The sequence below is a fragment of the Labrus bergylta genome, chromosome 15 (assembly GCF_963930695.1).
Source record: "Labrus bergylta chromosome 15, fLabBer1.1, whole genome shotgun sequence".
Classification (NCBI taxonomy): Eukaryota; Metazoa; Chordata; class Actinopteri; order Labriformes; family Labridae; genus Labrus; species Labrus bergylta.
In genome coordinates, this window is record NC_089209.1 from 8,863,415 (window position 1) to 8,889,834 (window position 26,420).

At 40.8% G+C, this 26,420-nt stretch overlaps 2 protein-coding genes across 9 annotated transcripts in view; one reads left to right on the forward strand and one right to left on the reverse strand.

Annotated features, from left to right (window-relative positions):
• The first annotated feature begins 394 nt into the window (after positions 1–394).
• syt14b (synaptotagmin XIVb) lies at positions 395–21,768 on the forward strand. Of its 8 annotated transcripts, none has more exons than XM_065963422.1 (9): positions 395–1,219; positions 5,641–5,688; positions 10,313–10,459; positions 13,547–13,684; positions 14,322–14,581; positions 16,059–16,496; positions 17,747–17,927; positions 18,327–18,383; positions 18,973–21,768. In XM_065963422.1, the coding sequence occupies exons 1-9, from the start codon at positions 1,192–1,194 to the stop codon at positions 19,287–19,289; spliced, it is 1,614 nt and encodes a 537-aa protein (XP_065819494.1). In that variant the 5' UTR covers positions 395–1,191; the 3' UTR covers positions 19,290–21,768. The 8 variants fall into 8 exon arrangements, with proteins under 8 accessions (XP_065819494.1, XP_065819493.1, XP_020484032.1 ...); XM_065963421.1 differs by having other exon boundaries at positions 931–1,219; positions 13,544–13,684; XM_020628376.2 differs by lacking the exon at positions 395–1,219 and adding an exon at positions 1,923–1,991 and having other exon boundaries at positions 13,544–13,684.
• extl3 (exostosin-like glycosyltransferase 3) overlaps positions 21,577–26,420 on the reverse strand; it is a 29,642-nt gene continuing 24,798 nt past the window's right edge. The window contains exons 5-6 of the mRNA XM_020628314.3: positions 26,261–26,389; positions 21,577–24,718 (exon numbers count right to left, since the gene is read on the reverse strand). Coding sequence (XP_020483970.2) covers positions 24,509–24,718; positions 26,261–26,389 — 339 coding nt within the window. The 3' untranslated portion in view covers positions 21,577–24,508. The remainder of the gene's footprint in view (positions 24,719–26,260; positions 26,390–26,420) is intronic.

Consider the following 26,420-nt stretch of genomic DNA (forward strand, 5'->3'; position numbering starts at 1 on the left):
TACTTTTTTTTTGGCAATGAGTTCATGGTTATTCTTTCAATTCTACTTAGTTTTACATTATTCTAATTTCCCCCTTTAAATCAAAGACCCGCTTATAGGCTATAAAGCAGGGTATGCTTTAGGGCAGAGCCACCTTTAGATAGTAAAGTTTTAAGTTGAGACTTGAAAATGTTTTTGATTCAGCCTTGCATGTATTAAATACTGTTGAATTCTGCTGAAACTTTTATATATGCTACAATTCATTCCCAGTGTTATCACAGTTAAAATGCATATGGCCAAGCCGCCCACAAAAATGGCTATATATAAGTGAATGGGCCCTGCACAGATGTTATTTAATATCATAAACTGCATGTTGGATATGCCTCCTCTATGGCTCTGATCTGCTTTTGGAGCTGACAGGGAAAAAGTTTGCTAACGGGTTACTGTTGGGGTTTAATACCATTTAGTCTCCTTTCTCTTTGGCATCCTGACTTTAATGCAGGTCCTGGCATATAAGCTAAATATAAGTTACAAAAATGGGTTCATACCATTTTAAAAAGAGGAGATTTACATTTTGAAACAGGCAACAATGAATAAAATGTGTTTTTTTGTTGTGTTCATAAGAAGTGGTGAGTACTTAGGTTAAAAAAAAAACATTGGTTATGGTTCCTTATATTTTTGGATGGACCATGTTTTACCTAATCCTTACGGGCCCCCCCAATAGCCTGGACCCCGGAAAGGCCTGTACCCTTTTCCCCCCTTATGGGCAGCCTTGCATATTGCAGCACTTCTTCTACTGAGCTGGTGTTAGCGTTAGCTGATAACTTAGCATTGGCTAATCCAACAAGATGATGAGGACCACATTATGTCAACATTAAGTCTAACATGGCCAGTTACAAACACATTTATTTTGACTCCACACGTTAATGAACCCATAGCAAGTAATCTGATTTTGAGTGCAACCAGAACCCCAACTGTGAAGCAATCCCTGCCACCCAACTGACCTCACTACTGTCCTTGTGGCTAATTGCAAATCCCTGCGGCCAGGTTTCAAATCTTGTTACAAGCCTTCCCAGAAAAACGGAAGGATGAAAGGGCAGTGAGTTGACGCCAGTTGTTTGAAAAGAAGACGCCAAACAATCACATACGGTTGTAATGCTGCTTGATTAACAACATGTTTATTTTTTGAGCTGGCATGGACATCAACATGTTATGGGTTACTTGGATGAAATCTTGCAAGGTGAGGAATAATACAAAATGTAGCCCCCCCCCCCCACTGTTTTCTATCTGTGAAATATTTCTTGTCATGATTTTGATGTTTCCATAATAGCCTATTGCATGTAAATCCTATTCTGGACAGGCCAGATTGTTTTGTGTTTTTGTCATTGTGGTAGGTCTATGTCTTAAAAACATGCACCACGCTACAAAAATATATGATTCATGATATTAGCGTCTGGGTCATTTAGTTACTTTAGATACTAACATTATGTCAAACACATCACTTTATCAGGCAATCATTTAAAACCTCTTTAATAATGGCTGTTGTTACATTGCCTTTAAACTTATTTTAAAAGGATCCTTGTATAATTTCATTTTATAGCCTATACTTCGTTTCTCATTTGAGTGAAACTTTGAATTGGCCTAATATCATAGCCTCTTATAGGCTCATAATTTATTTTCTCGAGGCTATCTGATCTTATTTTTCTTTCTGAATTTAGCCTTTTCAAGACTACATTTTTAATATCGCTTTAAACATTCAATCTTATCCTAAATGGTTTCCTTGTAGTGTAATTGAAATTGACACTCTTGCACAATCTCTCTCTCTCTCTCTCTGACACACACACACACACACACACGCACACCATCCACAGGCGCATGAATGACCTCCCTCCCTCCACCATCACACACACCCCCCCCCCCCCAGTCCCCCGCCCCCCCCCCCCCCCCCCCCCCCACACACACACACACACACAGTTGGTAGAGTCCGGGACGGAGCATCATGGCGATTGACGGTAAGTGCTCGGTCTCAGGTGTACTGTCGGACTCGTGAGAAACTTTGCTCGGGACAAAACGTGAACGCTCTTAAAAAAAATCATATTTTATTCTTTCCGAGCGAATGTGTCTCTGCGATTTAAAAAAAAAAGAAAAAAAGAAAAAAAAGAAAACAGTTTATTGAGGCTACTTATATCAGGAGTACCGCAGTGCTCCTTAGCTGGGACAGATAACAGCTGACACCCGCACCGATGCAGGAATGTTGTGATCCCTTCATGGGAATGCACGCGTGAAGTGATTCTTTAATTGGCTCGAGATGTTTCCGCTTTGTCTCACCTTTAGATGCCGTTTCCGATATCTGTGCAAAGACGAGCGTTGTGACTGCGAAGCGATGAGTTTGAGTGTTTATTTTCTGGCAGGGACCGACAATAAGGCTATACAGTAGCTGCTACAAAGCATCACATGACTTTGTTGTGACACAGTTAGAGGTCTACATTACTGAGCGGATGAATATTGCGTCATATTAACGAATATTAAAACGCTGAAATGTGACTCTGCTGCCCGTTAATTTTTTTTTTTTTTATAGATGCACGTTGTGATAACACTGCCTCTAATGTTCATGGGTAATGTGTTCAGCCTGTCTCAAAGCCTGGGCTACATAACGTAGGATCAGTGGCCGGGAACTCATTACCGGATAAAGACATAAGGAGGCGCGTGCCTTTTGCTCCGTTGTCCCGTCACAGTTCTTCTCGTGTCACGTGCAGCCATGCGTGCAGAGGTCTCTATTGATACTCTGTGAAGACGAGAGAGGTGCTGTACGATTTATCAGCATTGTCCTGTCATAATAAGGACCAGTGGAATAGGACATGGACCTGAGTTCAGTTCAGTTCAGACCTTTAAGGGAGGGGAAATTTGATTTACAGCTGTGTGTGTAAAAAAAACACAACAAATAATAAGACATATAGGACAACATTCATTCATGAACGAATCTCTGAATTTCTTGCTGTAATCTCTTAAGTTAATACAAGTTGTTGAATTTGAATTTTGACCCTTTAGAATCAGAATCAGATTTATTGGCCAGGTATGCTAACACACACAAGGAATTTAATTTCGGTGAGCTGTGCTCTCTTATGTACAGGTACAACATTAAATATCAACAGTAGTTACAATACAATATAACATAATAAGAAAAGACTAATATTTACATGACTAAACATGAAACAGTGCAGTGGTGCATCGTGCAAGAGATGCTGAAGTAACATGATAAGTGAAGGGAAGTCTTGGAATCAAGTTTATCTTCTGGAAGTTTTTTTTATTTTCATTTTTTTTTACATCAACTCCTTGTTTGACCTTCAATTTGCAAAAAATAATCAATGGATTTTGAAGGCTTTTCTTCCTTTCATTAAGACATGGTGGAAATGTTTCTTTCATGTTCACCTTGGTGCACCTGGGAGTCTTTGGGATTCATTTTGCAACTTCAACTTCAGCTTGATGTGGTCGCTTTAATGTGATGTGCACACCTGAAATTACATTTCGTAGTTGAAGCAATTTTGAGTTGATGGATTAAAACTTGTCATTTGAGGCAGAGCATTCATTTGGAAGAATTCCTCTAAAAAGTGCATAATGCATAGCGGCATTTTTTGACTTTTCATTAAAACTTTTAACTCACTAAATTGGTTCAGGTGTAAAAAAAAAAAATACTTTGATATAAACTTAACTTAAAACCGTCATTACATTTTGGTGATGATAGTTTGAAACAAAACAGAAAACTTGAAACTACAACAATGCCTATGTCCTTATTGTTTCTTTACTTTCTGATTTATAAAATATTAAACCTTTTCTCTCATTGGTGAACATTCCTTTGGGGATACTTTCCCTTTCAGTTGGGGTGAATCATGCTATACGAGCATTTGTTTTGATTTTGAAGCATGTGAGCCTTTAATGGTAAGGAAAGCAGAGAAAGCATTGTATTACTGAAAGCTCAGTATTGGCAAGCCTTTTGTCTCTGCAGGACTAGCAAAGGTTCTCTACCATTAAGTGAATTGGTCTGGGGAGGGTCCGTCTGATGTAGCCTTGGACAGAAGAAGAATCTCCCTCAGAGCTTATTATCCATCTTTTCTCCAGCATCAAGTCATCTCCTCAGACCAAATTACAAAATCCAATCCCTGAAGTGAGAAGTGATACCACAAGTCAATGGATATATGTTCACTTTTTAATCTCATTTATTAAGACACATACAGACAAAAAACAAAGGCCGACGAACAATTTGAAATTCCCAATTCCTTCCATTTAAAATCGTAGAGAGAGCCCTGCTGTGTCCTCTCTACCTTAATACTGAGGCGTTGTGCCATGAGAGATAATGTGTGAATTCATGTATGTGCACAAGCCTGCAGGTATGTGAGTGTGTGTCTCCCAGTCTCCCTCATTAAATCGAGCCTCACAGGGATTAAAGTAACTCAAATGTCATAACGTCCAGGTAATTTCAACAATAACCTGATATAAAAAAAAATGTTCCTCTAATTGAGAGAAAGTAGTACAAACAAAAACAGATGATGTACACTGTCAAATAGGCCTCATTAGAAATAATCAAGGGTGATTACATTGCTGATTTCGAACACGCTGAGATCATGACCTCTGTTGTTGTAAACGGGTAATTTAATGGGTTTCGACAACCTGATAGTTAAGAAACCTAACCCACACACTCAGACTGTCCAAGATTAAACCTGACTGCTTTTAGACTAATAGAGACACTTTGATATTTTCAGTAAATCCTCATCAGAATTTAGATAGAAGTAGGAGGCTTAGCTCTTAAGCTTAAGTAGCCTAACCGTTTTTACGCTTTTAGAGAAGATACATAGCCTAACCTAAACATCTTCCATTGTGAAAAGAAGTCTGGCCTCCAGCGTACGACTTACAGAACTTTACCACTCAATACAGGCTACACATTATTTAATAGAAATAGACTTTGACATTTTGGGAAACATTTAAACAGATGGGGGGATAAGATTGACAATAGGTCCATGATCGTCTGTAAATCTAACCAGGAGATTGGTAATAAAGACAGGAAGTAGTAGGAAACAGCTAACATTGTGCAATGGTAAAAAAAACAATACAAAACACATTTTTATTATTGGCCGCCCTAAAGCTTTTCTGTTATCCAGCAGCTTTTTGCTAAGCTAACAACTGTTTTGTTGACTAGTAGCAGTTTTTGTAAGCAGCTGGCTTGAAGGACAACATACATAAACATGCTATTCTCTTTTAGCCAGGCTGCCTAATTGTATTACTTAAAGGCTAGCAGGCAGCTGACAACTGTTTTGTTGGATAAAAGTGATTTTTGTCAGCTGTTTTTTAAGCTTACAGCTTGTTGGCTAGCAGCTACTAGCCTTTAGTCTTTGTGTGTAAGGCCTATAGGCTAAGCGAACAATCCCCTTACTACAAGGTTGCACTAAAAATAATATGATTGGTGTTAATCTTCTATCTAACTCAGAGTTACTTATTTGATTGAGAGTTGTCTACGTTGGTTTTAGCTCATCACGTTATGTTTTCTCTTCTGGCATAACCATCTGCAGCCAGCATCCCTAACCTGAGGCCTGAACATATGTTTCCACATGGAATATATCTTTTTTTTTTACCTCTTACCCTCCAACATGTAATCTCTTTTTCTCTCAGGAGGGGGGAGGAACTGTGGTGTTCATGAGCTCATCTGTGCCAGACGAGGTAAGACCGTCTTCTTGCACTTGTGAGTCTGCATTAGAGAACATTTGCTGTGCGTTTTTGTTTGTTTTCAGCCTACAGCATAATGACTGACATGCTTGGCTTAACTTCCACAGCATCACTTTTAAAGCGCTTAAGTTTGCCGTGTCCCAATATTTTCCCCCAAGGTCTCAGACTCCTTCATTCTTGTGAATTGTCTCTGGAGTTTTGGTGTACAGAAAAGTGTCCCTGCATAAACTTCAGAAAGCATAATGTCTGAGTGTGAATTATGCATGGCATATCAAGTTTTGGCTCACTTCAGCAAAAGAAAGCAGCTGTGTGTTCATGATTAATTCAGCGTGGAGGTTTTGTTTCGTATCAGAGGTCCATGTGTAAGCAACATTTCCAGATTGTCTACTTTTTAAACAAGAATACCCTTCAAACTAAAGCCAAGTTATGTGTGCTCTGTCTCAAAACATAAAAATACAATTAGATATCTGATTATTATTATTCAAGTAATGTCCTATTAGGTGAAAATTTGACTTAATTTCTTCTTTCTGTGTCCCAATGATGTTGAAACACGACAGAATTATTAATTTCTCTTATTTTCACAAAAAACATTTAAGCCAAATGAGCTCACGTTTCTCGCAGGTTATTTATTCATTTGCTGTTTTCGCACTGAATGCTTCAGTGGTTGTGTTTTTGTGTGTTTGTTAGCTCTCTGGAGTCATTATCTTTAAGGGGGGGGGGGAGAGAGAGAAGCAGAATGAATCCTGAGGCTCATTTCAGAGTTCGGCTTTAGCTCACACGCTGTAGAAAAACATATTTAGTGTTTGTTTTTTTCATTTCTTTATTTTGTTCAGTCACAAATTGTACTTGCAGTCCCTCAGAGAGGGAGGCTTTGGGCGAACGAGGGGAATTTAAAAAGGTCAGATAAGGAGAAAGAGAGGTAGCTGAGAATTAAAAATCCATTAATCTTCTCTGCTGTTGAGACGAATATCAGACTTTGTTTTGAGAGTGATGGGTATTATGTAAAAAAAAAAATGAATGTTAGCAGCAGGGTTAGCTGTGTCCAGGGCAGCTCCACTTTTGCAGTGTACATTGACAGAGGGGGGTCAGGTTACCTCATGTGTCTTAAATTATTCAGCCGCTGTTGACATTTACAGAGCGGGGCTGTGAATGAAGTGCCATCAAACCCAGGGGAAACAGGGCCATAAGCTGTACGTTTGGACCACAGGCGGCTGCAGAGGTCACCCCCGGCTCAATCAACACAAATGTCAGCAGTGAGAGTTGATACGTAAGCCTGGCAAGGGCTGGAACGGACTAAGTTGTAAGGGATTTATTACATGTCGGATTACTTCAGAGCAGGTCGACTTTGTTTTTCCCCTCTTCTTAGATCATCTGGCAGAACAAGTACTCATTTTTTTTTTTTTTTTTTTTTAAACAGCTGGTTTTAAAGACGATGTTCATGTAGAGCAGGTAAGCCTCCCACTGCCACACTGCCGCCTTATCTCCCTCGTACTTCTCTCTCCTTTCTCGGAGTTTAGCATTTATCATTCTGGCAGTCTGCAGCAGCACTAGCTGTCAGGCTGTGGAGGTCTCTGCCTGTTGCCATGGTGAAACAAGTCTGTCCATAAGTTGAGTCTGCAGTCAGGAGGTTTGAGAAACTATGCCTGTTGTTTTTCTCTGCAGGGAGAAACCCGTCTTCACACTAATGACCATTTTAATCAGGGCCTGGTGATGGTTGTTTCTGAGATGAGCACCTGCTACAAAGGCACATGCTGCAACATTTGGGCCGTGTCTGCTTCACCAGACACAATGGCCTGAAATGCACCACTCTTTTTTTTTGTCTTTGCTTAATTTAATATGGCTGCTATTAAGAGGCTTTGCTCTTAACTGTTTGTCCTTAGAATGTCATAATTATCAGGAAGGTCTTGCACAAAGTCACCTGAACCCAAATCAAAGAACTTGTCTGTCCCATAGTTATCAATTTGATTTATGAATTGCACAGAGATCAGAGAAAAATAAGCATGAGAGGCAAAGCTTAAGGAAGGTTTAAAATGTTAAACAATAAAAAAGCTTAAATCCTACAATAGTTGTCAGTAAACTAATTCATTCACTTATCAATCCAATGTCGGTGATTTATCTTTCAAACTGTGGACCTTATTAGATTTAAAAGGAGTCTTACAGTCGATTTTGTTCTCACACTGCATCGATGCAGAATGGTCCACGTCCGCATCGCGATACATCAGAGAAAAGATTAACTTTGAAACTCCAAAAATCCAAGAAAGTAGCTTTAGTGGCACACACAAGCTCGTGGCACAACATTAAGCGATATTTTCCTTTTTTTTGACTCAAAGTCTGCACTAGTGCTGTGATAAACTATCACTTTATACATTTCATTTAATCTGTTCATTCTATCTTATTTAAGTCACCATGACATTAAGGTTACTGCTGTTAACTTTCTTCTTTTATTAAATACTTGTTCTGGGGTGGGCAATTAATCAGATTTTATTTCAATTATGATTTTGGCTTCCAACAATCGTGAAAACAAGATAATGGAGATGAAACGATTACTGGGCCCATCATTTTGTCCAAAGGTTTTCTCTTCTGTGGTTAACGTTTCAAAGCCTTTGTTTTTATATCTGTGCCACATCATCATTACCTCAAAATCAGTTATTTTGTTTGAATTTACTTGTTATTTTATATTATCCCCCCCCCCACTAAGTTATTGCTTGTGTTAAGTGTTAAGTGTTTAAGTTGGATAAATGTATGTGATCCAGACGTTGTAAAAGTAATCATAATCAGTAATTAATAGTAATCATTCTTAATAATCGTGATCTCAATATCAATCAACTTAATTATTGATGAGTTTTGCCTTTATCGAGCAGCCCTAACTACTTTCTATTCCAGTTTAATCTTATTCATTTGTGGGGTTTTTTGCACCAAAAACACCTAGACAAATTCCTTGTATGTGTACACACACACTTAATTCTAATTCTGATAAACTACCAGCTTCACGTAAATACAATAAACCAAACAGTGGCAGTTAAATGATGCAGGAGTGTGTCATATTTGAGAGAATGGCGATGTTCTTGAAGCAAAAGAAGTGTGATGTGTGACTTTGAACACGTGTGTTAACAATAGCAAGCAAAGTCAGCGGCGTTCTGGGTTGCTCTAAGTGAGCAATTTTTTTTCTTTGTCTTCCACTGGGTGCTTTATTTTTCCTCTGTCGTTGGGCTGCACATAAAATGTAATTGCCTTGTTACACCCAAGTCTCATGCTGCCAGCTTCCCTGTTTTACAAAGAAGACATTTCAGCTCTGTTATTGCACAGTGTTTTTTTTTGTTGTACATATCAAACAGAGTAGCGAGGTGGAATAACGGTGCATCATCCACACTTTGAACTGTTCTCATTCGACATGTATAAAAGGAGCGTTTGAGTAATGTAAAAAATACCAACGCAGAAAGAATTATCACCCAGTTCAGAAGTTTTCCCCTGGATCTCCTTTTTAGCATCTTTTAGCCCATTGTTTTGGTTCTTGAGCACGCACTTATTTTTTTCAACTATTGTTTCGAGACACAACAAGCAAATATTTTTAAGAAACAGCCATAGCATAGTATCTCTAAAAATTATAGGTGGAGACCAAGTCGACCTTTAAAAGAGATAAAATATAGAACTTCCAGTTACATGACTGTCGAAAGACATTAAGTGAGATTTCTGCTCTATTATTTGTATACACAAGAAGCCCTGTGTACTTTTGGTTGCTAGGCTATTACTGGACAGTATCAGTTCGAGGGGGTTTGAAACCTGTGTGGGTGTGGAATGCCTTAAGGATCGGTGCCTTACATAAAATGCTATGGAATCCACTGTTGGAAATGTCCGTGTAATGGGGGGGGATCAAAAGCTGCATTATGTTGCTGAAAGCCTGAAACATGAAATTCAGTTCAGACACCTCATACCACACTGCCATGTTTTTTTTTTTTGTTTTTTTTTCTTCTGTGGGCTTCATTTCCACAGCTGCCCTTTCCACTGAGGCATTTTGGTCTTTTGAAATGCCATCCATGCCTCATTTTCTCAGATTTCCCCTTCTACTTCAGCTATTGCCGTGTGCCTGTGTTGTACCTTATTAAGTGCAGGCCCAGTTCTCCGAGTCTACGTTTCAGTCAGATACAGTCCCTTTGAGGCTCTCGTAAAAATAGCACAGCAGCAGCAGCAGCAGGAGCAGCAGCAGCAGTACACGGCTGTGTGGTAACATGAAGTATGGTTGGCCTACATACACGGCTGTAGATCCTATCTGGTTCTCCTTTGAAGTGGAAACTCAAGTGTTTAAGAGAACAATAGCTAAAGCTCCACAGACAAGGCAACATTTCAGCCGCTTAATACCAAGTAAAGATGCCTATCATCAAATGGAATTATTTGTGGTATCAAAGTGAGGTTGTTCACAGCCTTAAAAGTGTTTCTCAGCTTGCGGCCATCTGTGTGTGTTTCTGTTTATCGCTAAGGGAATTTTGGTCTGGAATTTTTAACTGTTAAATACCTCCATAATCAGTGTTACTTATGTAATATGTCTATGTCTAATTTTGGTTCCCCCCCCATCCCCCCTGTCTCTCTGTTTCTCATTCTCTCTTTTTTTTTTTCTCCTCAGTCTCTCCTGAACTGCTGGGTGTCCTGTCTTCCGTCGCAGCCTTCATGGCGTTGATTGCTCTGTTTTTTCTGTACCTCAGCAACAAGCTGTCAGTGGATAGTCCTGACAATCTGTCACATCTCAGTGGCTATAAAAACACCCAGCCAGGTACTCGACACACACACATCTACCACTGCATCTGCATGTGCATTTACACACACGCGCACACACACACACACACACACACACACACAGCAGGATTATTATTTCCCGATAGTTGTTTTTAGCCTCAGAAGCCCTCTGATTATGAAACCAGATCAGATCTAAGAACAACACAATTTTCATGATTAAAAAGATACATCACTGGATACATCTGTAGAAACCTGGAACATTTTGGATGATTGTGGAACTCAGTCGATTTGGGCCCGAAAGGGAGGAGCGAGGAAGCATTGATAGCGGAAATAAGAGGACAAACGGTCTAACGTATAAGTCAGTACAGGCCCAGGGGGGACAAACATTATAAGAATAAAAAGGTGTGAAACAGAGTGAAGTGGAGGCTGGAATCGTAATAAACTAAAACCATGGTATGATATCTTTGTGCTTTTGGAGCGCTGCTATCCGAGGACATAAATACATTTTAATGTCTCCCTGTGAGCGGTTGTCAATCTGTCCAGACCTATTCTTGTCTCTGCGATGTTTTAGGAATGACTGGTGGAAATGCATCAAATTCGACTCAAATGTTCACTTGGACTCAGGGAGGAAATCACAAGACTGTGTAGTCAGAGATCAAGAGCTCGATCACTGTGATCGTCAAAGAAAAAGAGCTTAAGATATCATCATTTAATATGAAAACTATGTCGTCTAGTTAGATAAAGTGATGATGTGTTTGCTGACATTTTTTAACCAGAAGGTCAAAGGCCATCATGTCTTGCAAAATAATTTTATTGTGATTATTCCGGTCCCATTTTTGACACAATGTCTCAGGAATAAGTTGAAAAGCAGGTCCACGCTCAACACTTGAATTGATTAGATTTCGGTGTGCAAGGATCAAAAGAACAAAGTCGCTGCAACCCTTCAAATAAAAAAAAACATTTGAGCAGTTACTTCAGTGGATAAAATGAAACAATTTCACACAGATGTGTATCAAGATCAAATCAATCTTATTTAACATATAAGATCCATAAATAGAGGCAATTTATACCCAACATATCTCTTTTTTCCACACATGCACTCCTGAAAAATACTTCATCATTTTAGGACAGCCTGCTGCTAGATTCTCACTGTGTTGTTTATTCACATATTTCATGAAGCAGCTCCATCACATGAACAATAATCATAGTGACTGGGCATTGATCAAGTGATACAGACAGACGTCATCAGCAGCCCCTGCTCTCGAGCGGCCAATTATCCTGACTGTGTCCTGACGTTGACACATCAGCTCATCTCGACTTCACTCAGAAATGTTGTCAGGGAGCTGGCAAGGAGAAAGTCACACATGCAGCTCAGTTCAAAAAGATTTCATGAAATCTGAAATATTTTTTTGTTTTTGTCATGTGTGAAAACACCGATAGACACTTTTTGTTAGTATTTGGCACAAATTTCATTTATTCTCAAGGATGAGCTGATTAAATCACCTTTGCCCCCTTTTTTGTGAACGTAATATTCTCATCACTGCCTTAAGGGAAGTTTAATTACATGTGCTTTATTTTGTGAACAAAGAACCAAAGTTCTCCCCCTCCATACCTGTCCTCTCTGCTGTGAAATGAAGTGTCTGTTGATATTCACATGATGAGGAGAGAAACACAGAGAAATGTTCTCTCATTTTATATCTCTCCTGTAAATGTATAAATTTTGGATAATCTACTCTCTCAAATATTCTCTGCCGCAGTTGCACAAATCGATGCAAGTGAAAAACCCTTTTGCTGAAATGATAGCTGCATATAAATGAGAGTTATAATCATTACAATCTCCATATTTGTATGTGTGTCTGTGTTGATCTGTGCACACACTGTGACCGCGCCCCCTGCTAACAAACACATGTCCATATCAGTGTCTCTCTGATGAGCTAATCTAGCTGTCGGCGTGGCGACGGGATCCCCGGCTGAGATATGGCCTTCTTCAAGAGCTTCCAGCAGAACCTCCCATCTGTCAACATTTCCTCCATCCTGGACACGGTCACCAGCCGCGTGGATGACCTGGCCAACGCCGTCAGCGACGCCACGTACGCCGTCAGTGACCAGCTCACGGAGCAGGTCACAACCATCATCAACAAGGTGCAAGAGGACGAGGATGGAGAGAACAACACGGGCAGCCAGGAGGTGGGGCAAACGTCGGCCGCACAGGAAGGCAAGGCCAGCAGTAAAAGCATGTGGCAAATGTCCAGAGACTCGGAAACTGGCAACACGGGCGCAAAGAGCAGCCAGGCCGGAGATACCACGGAGGCAGAGAGCACGCAGAGCCAGCTGGAGTGGGAATGGCGGGACGGATGCTGGCGAGTTAAAAGGACAGAAGCCGAGTTAGCGGAGGAAGAGAAGAAGAAGAAAGAGGAGAAGGAGCTGCAGGAGAAGAGAGAGCAGAGGAGGAGAGAGAGGAGGGAGAAGCAGCTGGAGAAGGAGGCCAAGTCGCAGAAAAACCAAGAGGAATGCCAAGACGCCGAGCAAGAGGACGCTGTGCAAAAAGAAATCGAAAGTGACAACCCCGACAAGTCCGCTGCTCAGGAAGGAGGCGACGACTGCGATGAAACCCCTCAGTCGCAAAAGAAAGAGCTAAAAGAAGAGGGAAAAGAAGGAGGAGAAGAAGATGAAGAGAAAGAGGGCAGCCTCGAGAGAGAAGGAGACGATGAGGAGGAGGAGGAGGCATCCAAAGCGTCCTCGACTGTAAAAAAGAAAAAGTCAGACAAGAAGAAGAGTAAAGGAGCAAAGACTGGCTCCAAGAAATCGCAGGACAGCTCAGATGGGGAGAAAAAGAAGGCGAGAGGGAAGAAAGGGAAGAAGAAAAAGAAAGGGAACAAAGGTTAGAAAGTGTGCTGCTTCTCTGCCATCGCCTGGATCTGTTCTTCTTCTTCTTCTTCTTCCTCTCTTTGTTTGCAAACTCCTCAATTATTGAACAAGGCCTCATTTCTTAGCCTGAAATTCACCTTTTCCGGAGTGGAAGCATCTGCATCTCCGCTGTTCTTTAAACTTCGGCACACATTGTGTTTTGTGTGATGAATGTGATGTTTGAACTGGAGTCTCCATGTGTTCTTTTTTTCAGAAGGAGTTTTATCAGACAGCGAGGAGGACAAGGGGCCCGAGGCGACGGCTCAGCAGAACACAACAGCGTCTGTGTGGAGTAACAACCGCAAACAGTCCACTGAGAAGGGAGGATACAGCAGTGAGGCCTCCAGTGAGCGGGGTGAGAGGGTGTCACATGGGCTTCACTCATGCTATACATCATTTCATTTCATAGGGAGACAGAGATATAAATGTTTACAAAGATACAAGCAGATTCTCAATATTCAGATTATTTTATCTGGCAGGTTTAAGACGTGATCATGGAAGTAAATGTACATTTCCTTTGTAGTAAATCTACAACTTTGTTCATTCTGAATCTTTCTATTGCAAGTTGAAGGCTCTATATTTGAAGAAATTATCTAAGTCTTAATATTATCTAGTCTTAAATCAACTGGTTAAATCTCATAGAATATGTCCTTTTTTTGTTTCAAATCTTTCATTTAAATATCTTTAAACTCACTGAAAACTTTATAATCACAAAAAACGGTTCAAGTTACTTTCTCGTAAATTTGTATTTTAAGTATTTTTCCTTTAATTTGACCTCTTCCATCTCAGACAATGTCACAGGTATTTCTCATCATTTTATAAGAGATTTATTTTTCTTTGGAAATTCAAGACTTCATCATGTTTTTTTTCTCATTAAATGAAGCACTCTGAAAATGTACGTTATGTTGCATACATAATGAGTCCCTGCACAGTGAATTATGTCTCCAGTGACACACCTCTGATGTTGCATTACTCCTCGTCTCTCACTCCAGCAGCAAACAGCGTCAAGAGAATAAAGAACGACTCCTCCCTCAGCGAGCACCAGCCTCCTCCGTATCAGGACGTCAGCTCCGCAACCCGTGTGTCTTCTCGGCCTCGTCCGGAGCGAGCGGTCAGGAGGGGGTCGTCCCAGCAGCACTGCGACAGCCCCCGCTCCAGTGAGGCCAGCGTGGACCAGGACACCGAGAGCTACCTCAACAAAGGCTGTGAGGAGGACATACCCAGTGACAGCACGGCTGTGCTGGGACCGGAGGTGAGAGCAGAGATACTGTATGTTCTGTAAGGTTACCTCAGTATGAAAATAGTTATAATGACATTTATAGCAGCTGTAAAGGTCACATATTATACAAAAGACACTTTACCATGTTTATTTTACCAACACTAATATGTGTGATGTAAGCAATTAAAACATATAGAAACAATACAAAGAGGTAAAAGTGATAAAACAAGATACAAGCTATAAAAATAGATAAAAACACTAAAAAAAATAAAACCAGTAAATTAAGTTAAAGTCATAAAAGGAACAAAATACAAAACAAGTTAAAAGCTTTGATAAAGAGATAAAAGCACCGTTAAATTTAAATTCAGGATATTTGTGAAATAAAGCAAAAAGAACAGTTTTTATGAAATATGATGAGAAGCAATAAGACGATAAAAGGACATGAGCATCAGTTATTTATCAGACGTTTATGTGAGACCACTGCAGTACATCGATACAGTGTCTTGTTTACTGTAGACATGTTGCCTCCATTACAGTGTCAGGTACAGTTACAGTTCATCTGTACCATCTGTATCAGGAGACAGGGGGGTGGGGGGTGGGGGGGGGGGAGGAGGGTCTGGGGTTTCTGGCTGGTTGTGCATGTCTCAGAGAAACATTGCTTTGAAGTATATTACACTGTAAAAAAAAAAAGAAGAGAATTTAACCAATTTGAAATCTCAATTTTTTCAACAGGTAACCCACAATTTACAACACAATAAACATGATAACTGTGAATTCATATGTTGATTGACTTGTTGGTATCCCTCTATTAAAGAGAAAAATCATACATCTCCTTTCTTTTGATGAGAATTGTCGGTATTGTCATTAAGTAATTTCCGCCCCTCTCACTCATACACTCCTGAACATTTTCTTGAACATTTCAGGACAGCTTGCTCCTGTAATCTTCCCGAAGTTGTCCCTTACTGCGAGAGAGTTTCCCTACTAGCAGCAGTAAAAATTGAGCTTTGAAATACAGGTTGAAATCTGCTGCACAACACTTTAGCTGAATAGTTTGTGCTATCATTATGCTTCGGGGGTTTTCAGACGCTCATTTGCATTTTTCTCTTCTCTCTCTCTCATGGTGCTTTTATTGAACCTGTCCTTGTACCAACAAGTGTTGAACAAAGTGTTCATGCAGAAGGAAACACAACACTGCTGTTTTAGAAGAGAGCATTCTGTTGTCTACTTTTGTGCAAATACAAACCCTGTAACCCCTACACAATCTGTAAAACCTGGCCAGCTTTAAAAATAGAGTCAGTCCCAAATAGCTGGTATAAACGTAGGCTTGCAGGTTATTTTATTTCTTTTCCTAAGTATGACTTATCTTTCACCTCATATTGAACCCAAGGCTGCTGGGACATAAGAAGATTAAGTGACAGAAGACTTTCAGAAGCAGGATGAAGTTGATGAAATCCGCTCCTCTTTTACAGTACACTCATCCTCCTTCTGATTCTGTTTTTCTGTGGTTCAGGATGGCTCTGGTCCTCAGCTCCCCTCAGCCTACGAGCCTGAGGCCCTCGGGAAGTACGGCACGCTGGACGTCGCCTTCGAGTACGACTCCGGCGAGCAGTGGTTGGCTGTCACGGTCACCGCTGCGACAGACATTCCCGAACTCAAACAGACAGGAAACATCGCGTGGCAGGTCCACCTGGTCCTGCTGCCCACCAAGAAGCAGCGGGCCAAGACGGGCGTGCAGAAGGGCCCCTGTCCTGTTTTCACTGAAACATTCAAGTTCTCCAGGGTAGAACAGGAGACCCTGGGGGACTACGCTGTTCGATTCCGCCTGTACAGCATCCGCAGGATGAAAAAAGAGAAGGTCCTGGGGGAGAAGGTGTTCTACCTGACTAAGCTCAACCTGCAGGGGAAGATCGCTCTTCCTGTCACCCTGGAGCCAGGCTCTGAACTTACGGTGAGAACACTTTGGGATTTCTATTTTTTGCTGAGCTCAGATTTGTATGAAGCACTGGATATCAGTTTGACAAAAGGAAATACTGTGAAACTGTTTTCCTCAACAGCAAATTAGTTTTAAGACTTTGAGTAAAGGAAAGTTCTTTAATCTGTTAGTTTACAAAACTCTAGAACTGTGAAAAACACCCATCACAATTCCAAAAGCCCGAGGTTACCTCTTAACTTCAATGCTTACATGATGATGTCTTAATACATAACTGATTAGCCTTAAAACATTTTCCAATTTGCACAACAGTATAAAACAAATTATAGCTGTGGCTGTTTAACAAGCCATCATGAGTTTTACAGTCATTTTGTCATATACCAAAATAATCCAACTTCAAATATAAGCCCATCCCAATTTAAGGCCCTGTCCCTTTTACTAGCCTGGTGTTGCTACACATCTGGACAAATAAAGGCAGGTCTCAATTAGAGGCCCCTCTGATTGAAGTGTTGACATAGTGTGTGGATCAAAAATAATGAGAGAAAGAGATGCACGGCACAAGAAAAATAAAGATGAACTACAACATCACTGCTCGTATGCATACAGGCCGTGAAGCAGGTCTGCATACTGTCTTATTAAAGTAATATAAAATGAGGTAAATAATAGCCTGGGCTAGTAATAGAAGTTTTATGGTATTTTAGTTTTCACTGGATCTAAATTAAAAAATAAAAGTGGTTTGGTGGTTGTGTCACGTGCCCCATGTGCAGAGGCTGTGGGTTCAAGTCCAACCTCGGCCCTTGGCTGCATGTCATCCCCCTACCTGTCTCTCTACAGCTGTCCTATTATTAAGGGCAAAAATGGCCACCAAATGATTACTATTCATCCTGAGGTGAGCATGAATGTCAGACAAATTTCATGACATTTTTTTGAAAGAATGTCAACCTGCCCAGGTAAAAAAGAGGAAAAGTCAGGATCAGCAAATTCTCAGGGGTTCATCCTCTGAGGATCATGAATATCTGTACACAATTTTGTGGCAATCCATATCCACTTTTAGCTGTTATAGTTTGATATTGTACAGAACACTTGTATCCTGCACAAGTGGTCGACGAGGTCGTTTGATGGCTCGATACCTTGAGATGACGCTCAAACTATCTTGGAAGTTCTTATTTCATGTTGAAAGTTCCAGAATCTGTACACACTGCAACACGTCCTCCTGCGTCTCCTTTTGTTTCTTTTTGTGACTTCATGTGTTTGCTTGTTTTTGCCAGGGCTGTGGCTCCATGGTGAGCGTGTCTCGCAGTGCAGGAGCTGTGTCCTATCGCTCCACAGAAGACTCCTCGCTGCCAGAGATCCTCCTGGGTCTCATTTACAACTCTGCCACGGGACAGTTATCAGCTGAGGTCATCCAGGGAAGCCACTTCAAATCCGCAGCGTCAGATAAACCCGTCAGTAAGTACAAAGTTTCCATCTTTAATCGTTGTGCTTTTGTGCCAGCTTGGGCCGAGGTGCTCAGTGACAATGTCAGTTTTTACCTTGTAATGCCCCTTCCCCAAAGCAAGCTGATACACACGGCGATTGTTTTTGGCAAAGCAGATTGGCAAGACTCCCAGCAGCATTTTACACCATTACATTTTTATGTTTCCTGGCATCAGAAGCAGCTTTTTATAATAACCTCAGTGATTAAAGCCAGAATGCCGGAGTAAACCGCTGCTCATCAGAGTTCCAGCAAAAAAAATAAAAAGCTGCTGCCCTTCTGGTGTGTGTCACGATCCTTATTCTGTTAAACTTGACTGTTTCCTCTCTTTTCTTTCTTCTTTCCAACTTTGTGTGCCGTGCTGTGTGCCAAAGATGGTCTGTTTTGTTGTGTGAAACACTTTGTAGGGGGACAGCTTTATATCATGAGAGGTAAGTCAGAAGTGAAATACTTGTCAGAAACTGGAAACAAGTATTGAAGGTAGACTATTTGAGTGATGTTTTGTGGGCATATCACATATATTTATATATCAGAATGCGTCTTTTGTTGTATGGAACATCTTGAACCCAGCAATTTTTTTATAGTCCACTGAGAACCTCTACAGAGTCATATCTGAGCACATTTCAATCTTTAAAATAACTTTTCTTTTAATTGCAGCTAAAAAACTCCGACTTTCAGCAGCCATATCAGCGACCTGTGAAGTTTACTTTCCAAAATTCCATGGTCCACGCCAAAAATGCTTTATGTTTGGTTCATTTTCTGAAGGTCTATTAGTCAAAAACCGCCTGAGAAAGTAAAGATTACAATAAAGGTTATTTAGAAAAACAAGAGGATGTTTTAAAACACGTCTTTGCCCCTTCAAGAATACACGTTTTGTATCTTCAGCCCATAGGTCTGGTTTATTTCAAAGCATCTAATCTTAAGTCCACGGTACAAATAGTTCTTCTGCAGTGTGAAGTATTTGTTGCAGTACCGTTATCTCACCACTTGATGTCGCTCTCTCACCGCTCATCTTTTCAGACACCTACGTGAAGCTGACCATGCTGGACTCCAAGGGCAAAGAGATGTCCAAGTGCAAGACGGCCGTTTGCCGGGGACAGCCCAACCCCACCTACAAGGAGACGTTTGTGTTCCAGGTGGCGCTCTTCCAGCTGTCCGAGGTGTCGCTGGTGCTGACGGTGTTCTGCCGCCGGAGCACCATGAGGCCCAGGGAGAGGGTGGGCTGGGTCTCCCTGGGCCTCAACAGCACCAGCGAGGAGCAGCAGGCCCACTGGGCAGAGATGAGGGAGGCGGAGGGACAGCAGGTCTGCCACTGGCACACGCTGACGGACACATAGGAGGAAGAGTGACTAAGACTGAACTTACATTCCCTGCAGAGTTTTAAGGGCGCAAGAAGCACCTTTTCAAATGTGTGATGTGTGTGTGTTTGTGTGTGTGTGAGTTTAGTGCAGACAGGTGTGAGGACAGGCGTGGGTTCCCAGTCTTCGGTGCCAGAGACTGTGTGACTACCCTTTAATCTGCCACTTTTTCTCCAAGGCAGAAAGGAGGATTTTATTGGAGGAGGCGTCAGCTCCAGCCTTTTTATTGACAGTCGAATGCAAACGACGGACTGAAAAGGAACGGGACTAGAAACACTGAACCAACCCGAGAACAGCGGGAAAAATGATTGTCTTCCAGTAAATCTGCCTAAAGCAAAACCTGCATGCTACACCCAACTGTTTACAGGACAATTTTTAGACTCTCTCAAACATTTTTCTGTCTCTGAATCTTGGACCAAAGAGCTCGGTCCAGGACCAGCGGACTCCTCCCCGATTCTCCTGGGCTACTCTGGACTTCGGCTGCCACCAGCATACCAGACATTTCTCTATCAGTCACAGCCATTGACGGAGGAGGAGGAGGAGGCAATGTGAAGACTGTTACAAAGGGCCTATAACATGCTGCAACTATGCTTACAAGCTATGCTTTGTACAGTTTGTTTACATGCACATGACATTATGCAAGATCCATTCGTTGGAGTCCCCTTTTTCTTTTGTTTTTTAAATGATCAAGTAGTTTTTCTGTGTCTCTCTGTGGAATGTTTTACAGCTTTTCTTTTCTTTTTTTTTATTGTTGTCTTGCATATTTCAGTACACTATGCATCTGACGCCACTATAAAACGAGAGGAATGAAATCCTGTCTACAACTGGATACAGCTCTGCATGCCACCGGTATCAAAGAGCAGCTTCCTTTCCTTGTAGAGTACAGATTGAGCCTCTCTCACCATTCAGCCTTCTGACAACTCAGCCATGTTCATTCAAGTAGAAACACGGTGCTTCCCGCTGAGGAGGAATATGCAACAGCCTTCGCAGTCCAACAAACCTGGACGTTTCAGCCTCGGCTGTGTTTCGCTGTTGAGTGAGTCGGAGTGGCAAAAAAACATTTATAGGACTAAAGGGTAAATCGCATTTTCTCATTACAGTTGAATGGAAGCTGTATTATTAAATAAAGGCTCAAATGAATGCAATAACATGTCTGGAAGGGTGAGGAATCTGGTTATACTTCTGCTGTACTCATCTGGAACAATGCCAATCTTTAACCCTTATTAAAACTGAAATGTATGAGTCAGAAATCCCCCCACAACAAGCCTACTGCAGACCACGCAGCAACACCCATGTTTTAGTACAAACTATGAAACCCTTCTCTCTTTTTTGGCTGAAGCTAAAGGGTGTGGAGTCTTTCTTTCTCCTTGTCCTACTACTGATGTCACAGCTGAACACAAAGATCATGGTAAGGGCTGCTGCAACAACATATCGACACTTACATTACATTTCTTCAGGGCCGAATTTCTCCAAAGTTAAAATTGATTCATTGTAAGATGAATGAGACCAGATGTCATGCATTCCTGTCTGATAGATTATTGGCTCTTGATTGCAGAACAGTCACTAGAGTAGTTTTTTGAGTCATGAGTTTGGCTTGCCATTTTTTCTTTTGTCAGCACAATTTGTGCATAACCAGCATTTATAACTACTGAAGAAACATTATAGGCAACATGTAGAAAAAAAAAGTGTTAAACGAAAAAGCTACTTAAATTAGCCATGTAGCTGAATAAAGACTAGGCTAAAAATGCTGTGGTCTCATTAGTACACTAGATGCTCATTGAAGGTAACTTATCTGCCTTTGTACAGCTAGTTATTATTTCTCGACAGGACTCAAGTCATTTCCCGCAGCACTTTCTTGTAGCCTAGCAACAGTCATTTTACAGGAAATAGTCGGCTCCATAACGACCCAAGGTACATTGTCAAATTGTCGTATTAACACTTCTGTTTTCAATAAATCAATCAAACACGACTCAGCGTATCAATTATTGAGCTTTACATGAAGTATTGTGCAGTTCTGTTTCCTTTTGGACACACAGACCAGTTATCCCCCTGTTTCAAATTACGGATATTAATAAGAAAAAACAAAGTCATAACTATACTAAAAAAACAAAAAAACAAGTCATAACTATACTAAAAAAACAAAAAAACAATGGCTCTTCTGTTGCAAATAAAACGGGAAAAAAGTTTTTAAGAACGTGCCTTCCTTTTTCTTTTGAATGTGCGTGAATGTGTTGCAGAAAGACGGAAAAAAGAACGAGGCCGTAAGTCAAGACAATGTTTAAACAATGTGGAGAGTTTTTATTTCCATTTATCTAGCCTTCAATGGTATGTTTGACACTGTCATCAGTCATCAGTGGTACAGTGCAGGAATCAGCTGCAGGTGGCTGGAGCCTTGCCCACAGTTTGTGGATCAGACCCAGGAGGAGCACATACTTAAAAAAAAAAAAAAAAAGAAAAACTCCAACAGGAGTGACTGACTGCAGCCTTCCAGGGAAATGTACCCTGCTCTGGGCCATGGAAAACCAGCTGTGCCACGGATCCTTGAAGGGGGGGAAGGAAACCCAGGACTGGAGGTATGGGAGGTTATAGCTTCAAAACAACAACAGCCGACCCCATCTACACCCTGAGGACAATGTCAGAGCCAGCCAGGTAATTATGAGGCTTTTGGAGGTCCAATAAAAGTGTTCAGATGTGACAGTGGGGTAAATTCAGTTTTTAAAGGCTGGTGCAACAGAAGTGCAAATTTAGTTTAGTTTATCCGCAGTGCATCTCCCCGATAGTGTAATTAGGAATTCAAGCCAATCATGCCCAATCACAGATTTGTGTTTTCTACTGGAGAGGCTAGAGAGCAGCAACATCCACATGTAGCAAGTAGAGATTTGGCTTTCAAAGCTACTTAACTGTGTGTCAAATGACTGTTGCAGAAGCTTAATTTATGATATTCTCTTACAGGTAAGAACCTGGTTCGCTGCTCTCAGGTCAGTTCAGCTCCCCCCTCGTCATGAATTCAATAGCACAAGCTAGTTTTAGGCTGTGAAATTAGCTGATGGCTCATACAAGGTGGGACTTCATCGATTACAGGAAAAATAAACTACAATGTCTTGTCATTTTATTGAATGTGTCATAATCAGTTTAAAACAAACTTTTAAAATAATATATTCAATAAATATACAGGAACCATTGACTTGTGGGAGTTTTTGTTTCATAGAAAACATCCTCATGTCTGGAACCTAATTTCTTAATGTATTTTATAAGGGGATATTTTCAGGGTTTTGTTCTGAAGAAGATCAAATAAAGGACACTGGGGGTATAATACATGATGGGTTAGGGGCTCCAATGGGTTTTTACTCCTGACAAAGTACCATGCAGAGTGGATTATGGGTGTACATGACTGCACCCATTTAGCATTCATTCACACTTTGCACCCTGCAAATTATAGCGTAAAGCAGCAGACATCGTACCTATTTGGCAAAGAAAACATTCATTAAGCAATGGTAGAAAACAAAACACAAAGCGAAACCAATATGGCGACACCACAAAGTGACGTTTCTGTCTTAGCTTTGAAGGGGTCTACACAGGAGGGTGAAATGAACATGGCAGAATACATTTAACCCTTGAATTGTAAAATTTATATTAAAGACAATAGTTCAGAAAAGTGGAAAATATTCTTATTTGCTCTGAGATTGTTTATACTCTGGTATCTGTAATATATATCTGCTATTAGCTAAGCTTAGCAATGTGACTCACCAAACAGCTTGTTGTTTAACCGTTTTTGGAATTAATCAACACAAACATGTTGATGATGAGTGAACTTCTGATTTAGCTGTTAAGCAGATTTTGTTAGCTTTGGTTAGAGCCACAGTCGCTCTTTCACCCCATCTTCAGTATTTATGCTAAGCTAAGCTAGGCTAAGCTTCTGGCAGTGGCCTCATATTTCACAGACAGATTTACAAAAGGACTAAATTCTTATCTAATGCTTTGTAAGACAGCAAATAAAAGTACTTCCCAAATTGTCAAACTTTTCCCTTCAAAGATAATTTTTTTTAACCATGATTCTAAGAGTACATCACACTTGATTTTCTTTGAAATGAATCAGACATCCAGAATTATTATTTGTTGATTTTGGCAGCTGTTCTTCTCGACTTTGTTGCAAATGATTAAAGGACATTGTAACTGTTGATCTCTCAATATTATTACATTTAAATATAACTACTTCAACCTCAGACCAATTTTTACAAACATAAGTAAACACCCTATAACATAAAAGAGTGCCATTTTTAAACGGATCCGACAAGCTGAATGACATAACGGTGGCTGGTTTTCATGATAAATTCGAGGCATTATGGTGACCGCTGAAGTGAATTCCATCTTTAACACTAAACATTGAACATGTTTGGATTTGAGGTTCTCTGTTCCTCAGACTATCGAGTCTGCGTCTGATCTCCTACAGGCAGAGGTTCTGAAAAATGTCCGTTCCACATAGGAGATTTTTGTTTTTTTTTACATATTTAAACAACAGTATTAAAAAAAAAAAAAAAGTTCAATAAAATACTTCTGACCATCAGTGCTTCTCATGTACAAGAAGTACAGTTTGTAACGGAAAAAAAGAAGGAAAAAAAAGAAAAGCACAGTAGCAGCCCAGTGTCTTAGCCACTTTTGCTCTTCCAAACTGAAACAGTCCTCAGGCGGCTGTGAACGCAGCCTGAGATCAGTCTGACAGTGATTCAGTAACCAACATCTCCATTGTCAGTTTAAGGTTCATTTAGAGTTTCTGTACACTGTGTACAAGCGCCCTCTTTCCTCAGCAGGACGTCAAGAGGTGCAAATGACATCTGTAGTGGTTGATGAGGAGCATGACTCAAGAACATGACAAAGGACGAGTGACATCCACTGAAAAGGCGTATTTTGTTGGCAGTGGTTCCTTTCAGCTTCCCCTCTTCAAACTTTCAGGACAGATGCAGATTAGACCACAAGCCAACCGCTTTTAAGGTTAACTTGTCTTTTCGTCCCCCGGGCAAAAAATCCCAACCTCAAACTTTCCTCCTGTGCTTTTAACCTGACAGTCAAACCATCCATCTTCATCACCCCTGCACTTTGGGAGCTGCTGTTCTTTTTTTTTTTGTTTTTTTTGTTTAAATAACTCCAGTCCTTCAGTTCCACTCCGCTTTGGTCTCTTTGCTGGGCCACTCAGTCGGATTCTAGATGAACTTGAAGCACTTGGTCTTGTCATGGGGCAAACGAGTCTTAAAAAGCACAGAGTCCACCCGAAACTGTGTGTACAGCAGCGGCATGTAGCCGTACACCTTGACGAAGAAGTTGATGCACTTGTGGCGTTCGTGGAAATGGGAGTCGTCGTGCGAGAGGGCTTGAGGGCAACCGGGGCAGCGGAACGTCCAGCGAGAGGTTACCTTAGATAAGAGATAAAGAGAGAGTCGTTTTGTTTGTGTGGTGCTGACTTCGCTGTGTGGAGTATTTTGTGTCAGTTACGCTTGTGGTACATGACAGCACAATGACGCTGCCTGTAGGATGACAAAAGTGTGTTGTAGGAATTGGAAAGCCAGTGAAGCAATGAACAGCGATCAAATGTGTGACAAGGCACAGCAGTCGTGTCCAGCTTTGGATTTCTACAGACGTTAAATTGCTGTAAATAGGACTTCAATAAAACTGGAGTTTGGAAGACGGCATGTTCATTTCAGTCCAGAGTAAATGGAAAAAAGGAAACAAATGATAATGTGTCAATGTGCTGAAATCATTAACTTGTGGGATTTCTGGATTAAGCCAGATCATACACGTCCATTAACAGATACACTATCTCCTCATATAAAACAGAGCCTGGACGATATCATGTTTTAAGCTAACTTTAGCTGCTTTTGATTTCATTCATTTGAGTAAGTAGGACATTTGCTGAACTTACCTTGCATGCTAGCTTTAATCCTAAATGAGGTTTCTCTTGCCGTGTTAAAACAAAACTTATTGTTAGAAGATAAAAGCAAGTGTGAGAGCCAGGCAGCTAAAGGCAGTTTTATAGCAATAACACAAGGGTCTAATTTTACATTTAACTTATAATCACAGGACTAATCTTCACTGCAGTGCATTAGAAGAATGATGCACTTTTTTTTATTGTGACGTCCCTAATCGCTCTTTTTTCAGGTTTAGCCTTTAGCATTGTACTTTGTGTGCAGCCATCATGTGCAAGATCCCTGTTTTAAAATCTAGTCAGCCTGAGACATTTATAATTCAGATGGAGTTGGCTTATTAAACCAACCCTACAAACTAATTTTAGCTTAATTATCCTGCCAGCTAGAGCTAATAACATCTCAGCCAATGATTAATCAAGAAAAGGGAAAACATCCCTACAGCTGAATTTGAATGTTGTTAAATCAGCACCAGAGACTTGTGGAGAGCAATTTATTTTCAGTTTTATTTGTCTTCGAGAAACACAGGGAAAGTTTCTCTACCATTAAGGAGTCCACATTCAATCTTGCCCTAAATTCATTATTCACAAAGCTTATTCCTTGCAGTGAACTGCTGTCATGAAACACGCTCAATGAAAGACGTCCTTAATTCCCCCACTGAAACACCCTGAATATTAACACGCTGCTAAATCAAAAAGAACTCAAACTGAGGACTGCAATGACTTTTTCTGTTCCTACAGCTTCCCTGGCTTGATTGCTATAATTATTTGTCTAGCCATAAATGTGCACTCTGGTAATAAATGGGATTCCAATAAAAAAAATCCAGGGGCCAAAAGAAAAAAAAAAAAACAGGATATAGAACACCAATTCAGTGTTGTGTTGTTGATTCAGATTTGTGTGGAATATTGGACATGTCACTCTGAGTAATGGTGAGCCTAAGTGGGCAGAAATATAAATACACAGAGGCCTGGGGGGGGGGGGGGGGGGGGGTTCCAGAGCATGCAGATGCTGGGCTGAACACGCTCTATAACTGACCTTGATGGGGGGTTTGCGAGTGATGTGAGAGACCAGGAAGTTCATGGCGATGTCCTCGCAGTTTATGTACTCGTCCACCATGTCTCTTATGGCCTGGGGCATCACGTAGGAGTACAGGTAGGCGTAGTACTACAAAAAGCAAACAAGAGAGACATGTGAG

Excerpts from the sequence above, each read along its gene's own strand:
- syt14b (XM_065963417.1), top strand. The coding sequence starts at position 12,400 with ATGGCCTTCTTCAAGAGCTTCCAGCAGAACCTCCCATCTGTCAACATT. Across the intron at positions 13,304-13,543 it reads GAAAAAGAAAGGGAACAAAG|AAGGAGTTTTATCAGACAGC; the intron begins GTTAGAAAGTGT and ends TCTTTTTTTCAG. Across the intron at positions 17,928-18,326 it reads AGCGTCAGATAAACCCGTCA|ATGGTCTGTTTTGTTGTGTG; the intron begins GTAAGTACAAAG and ends TGTGTGCCAAAG.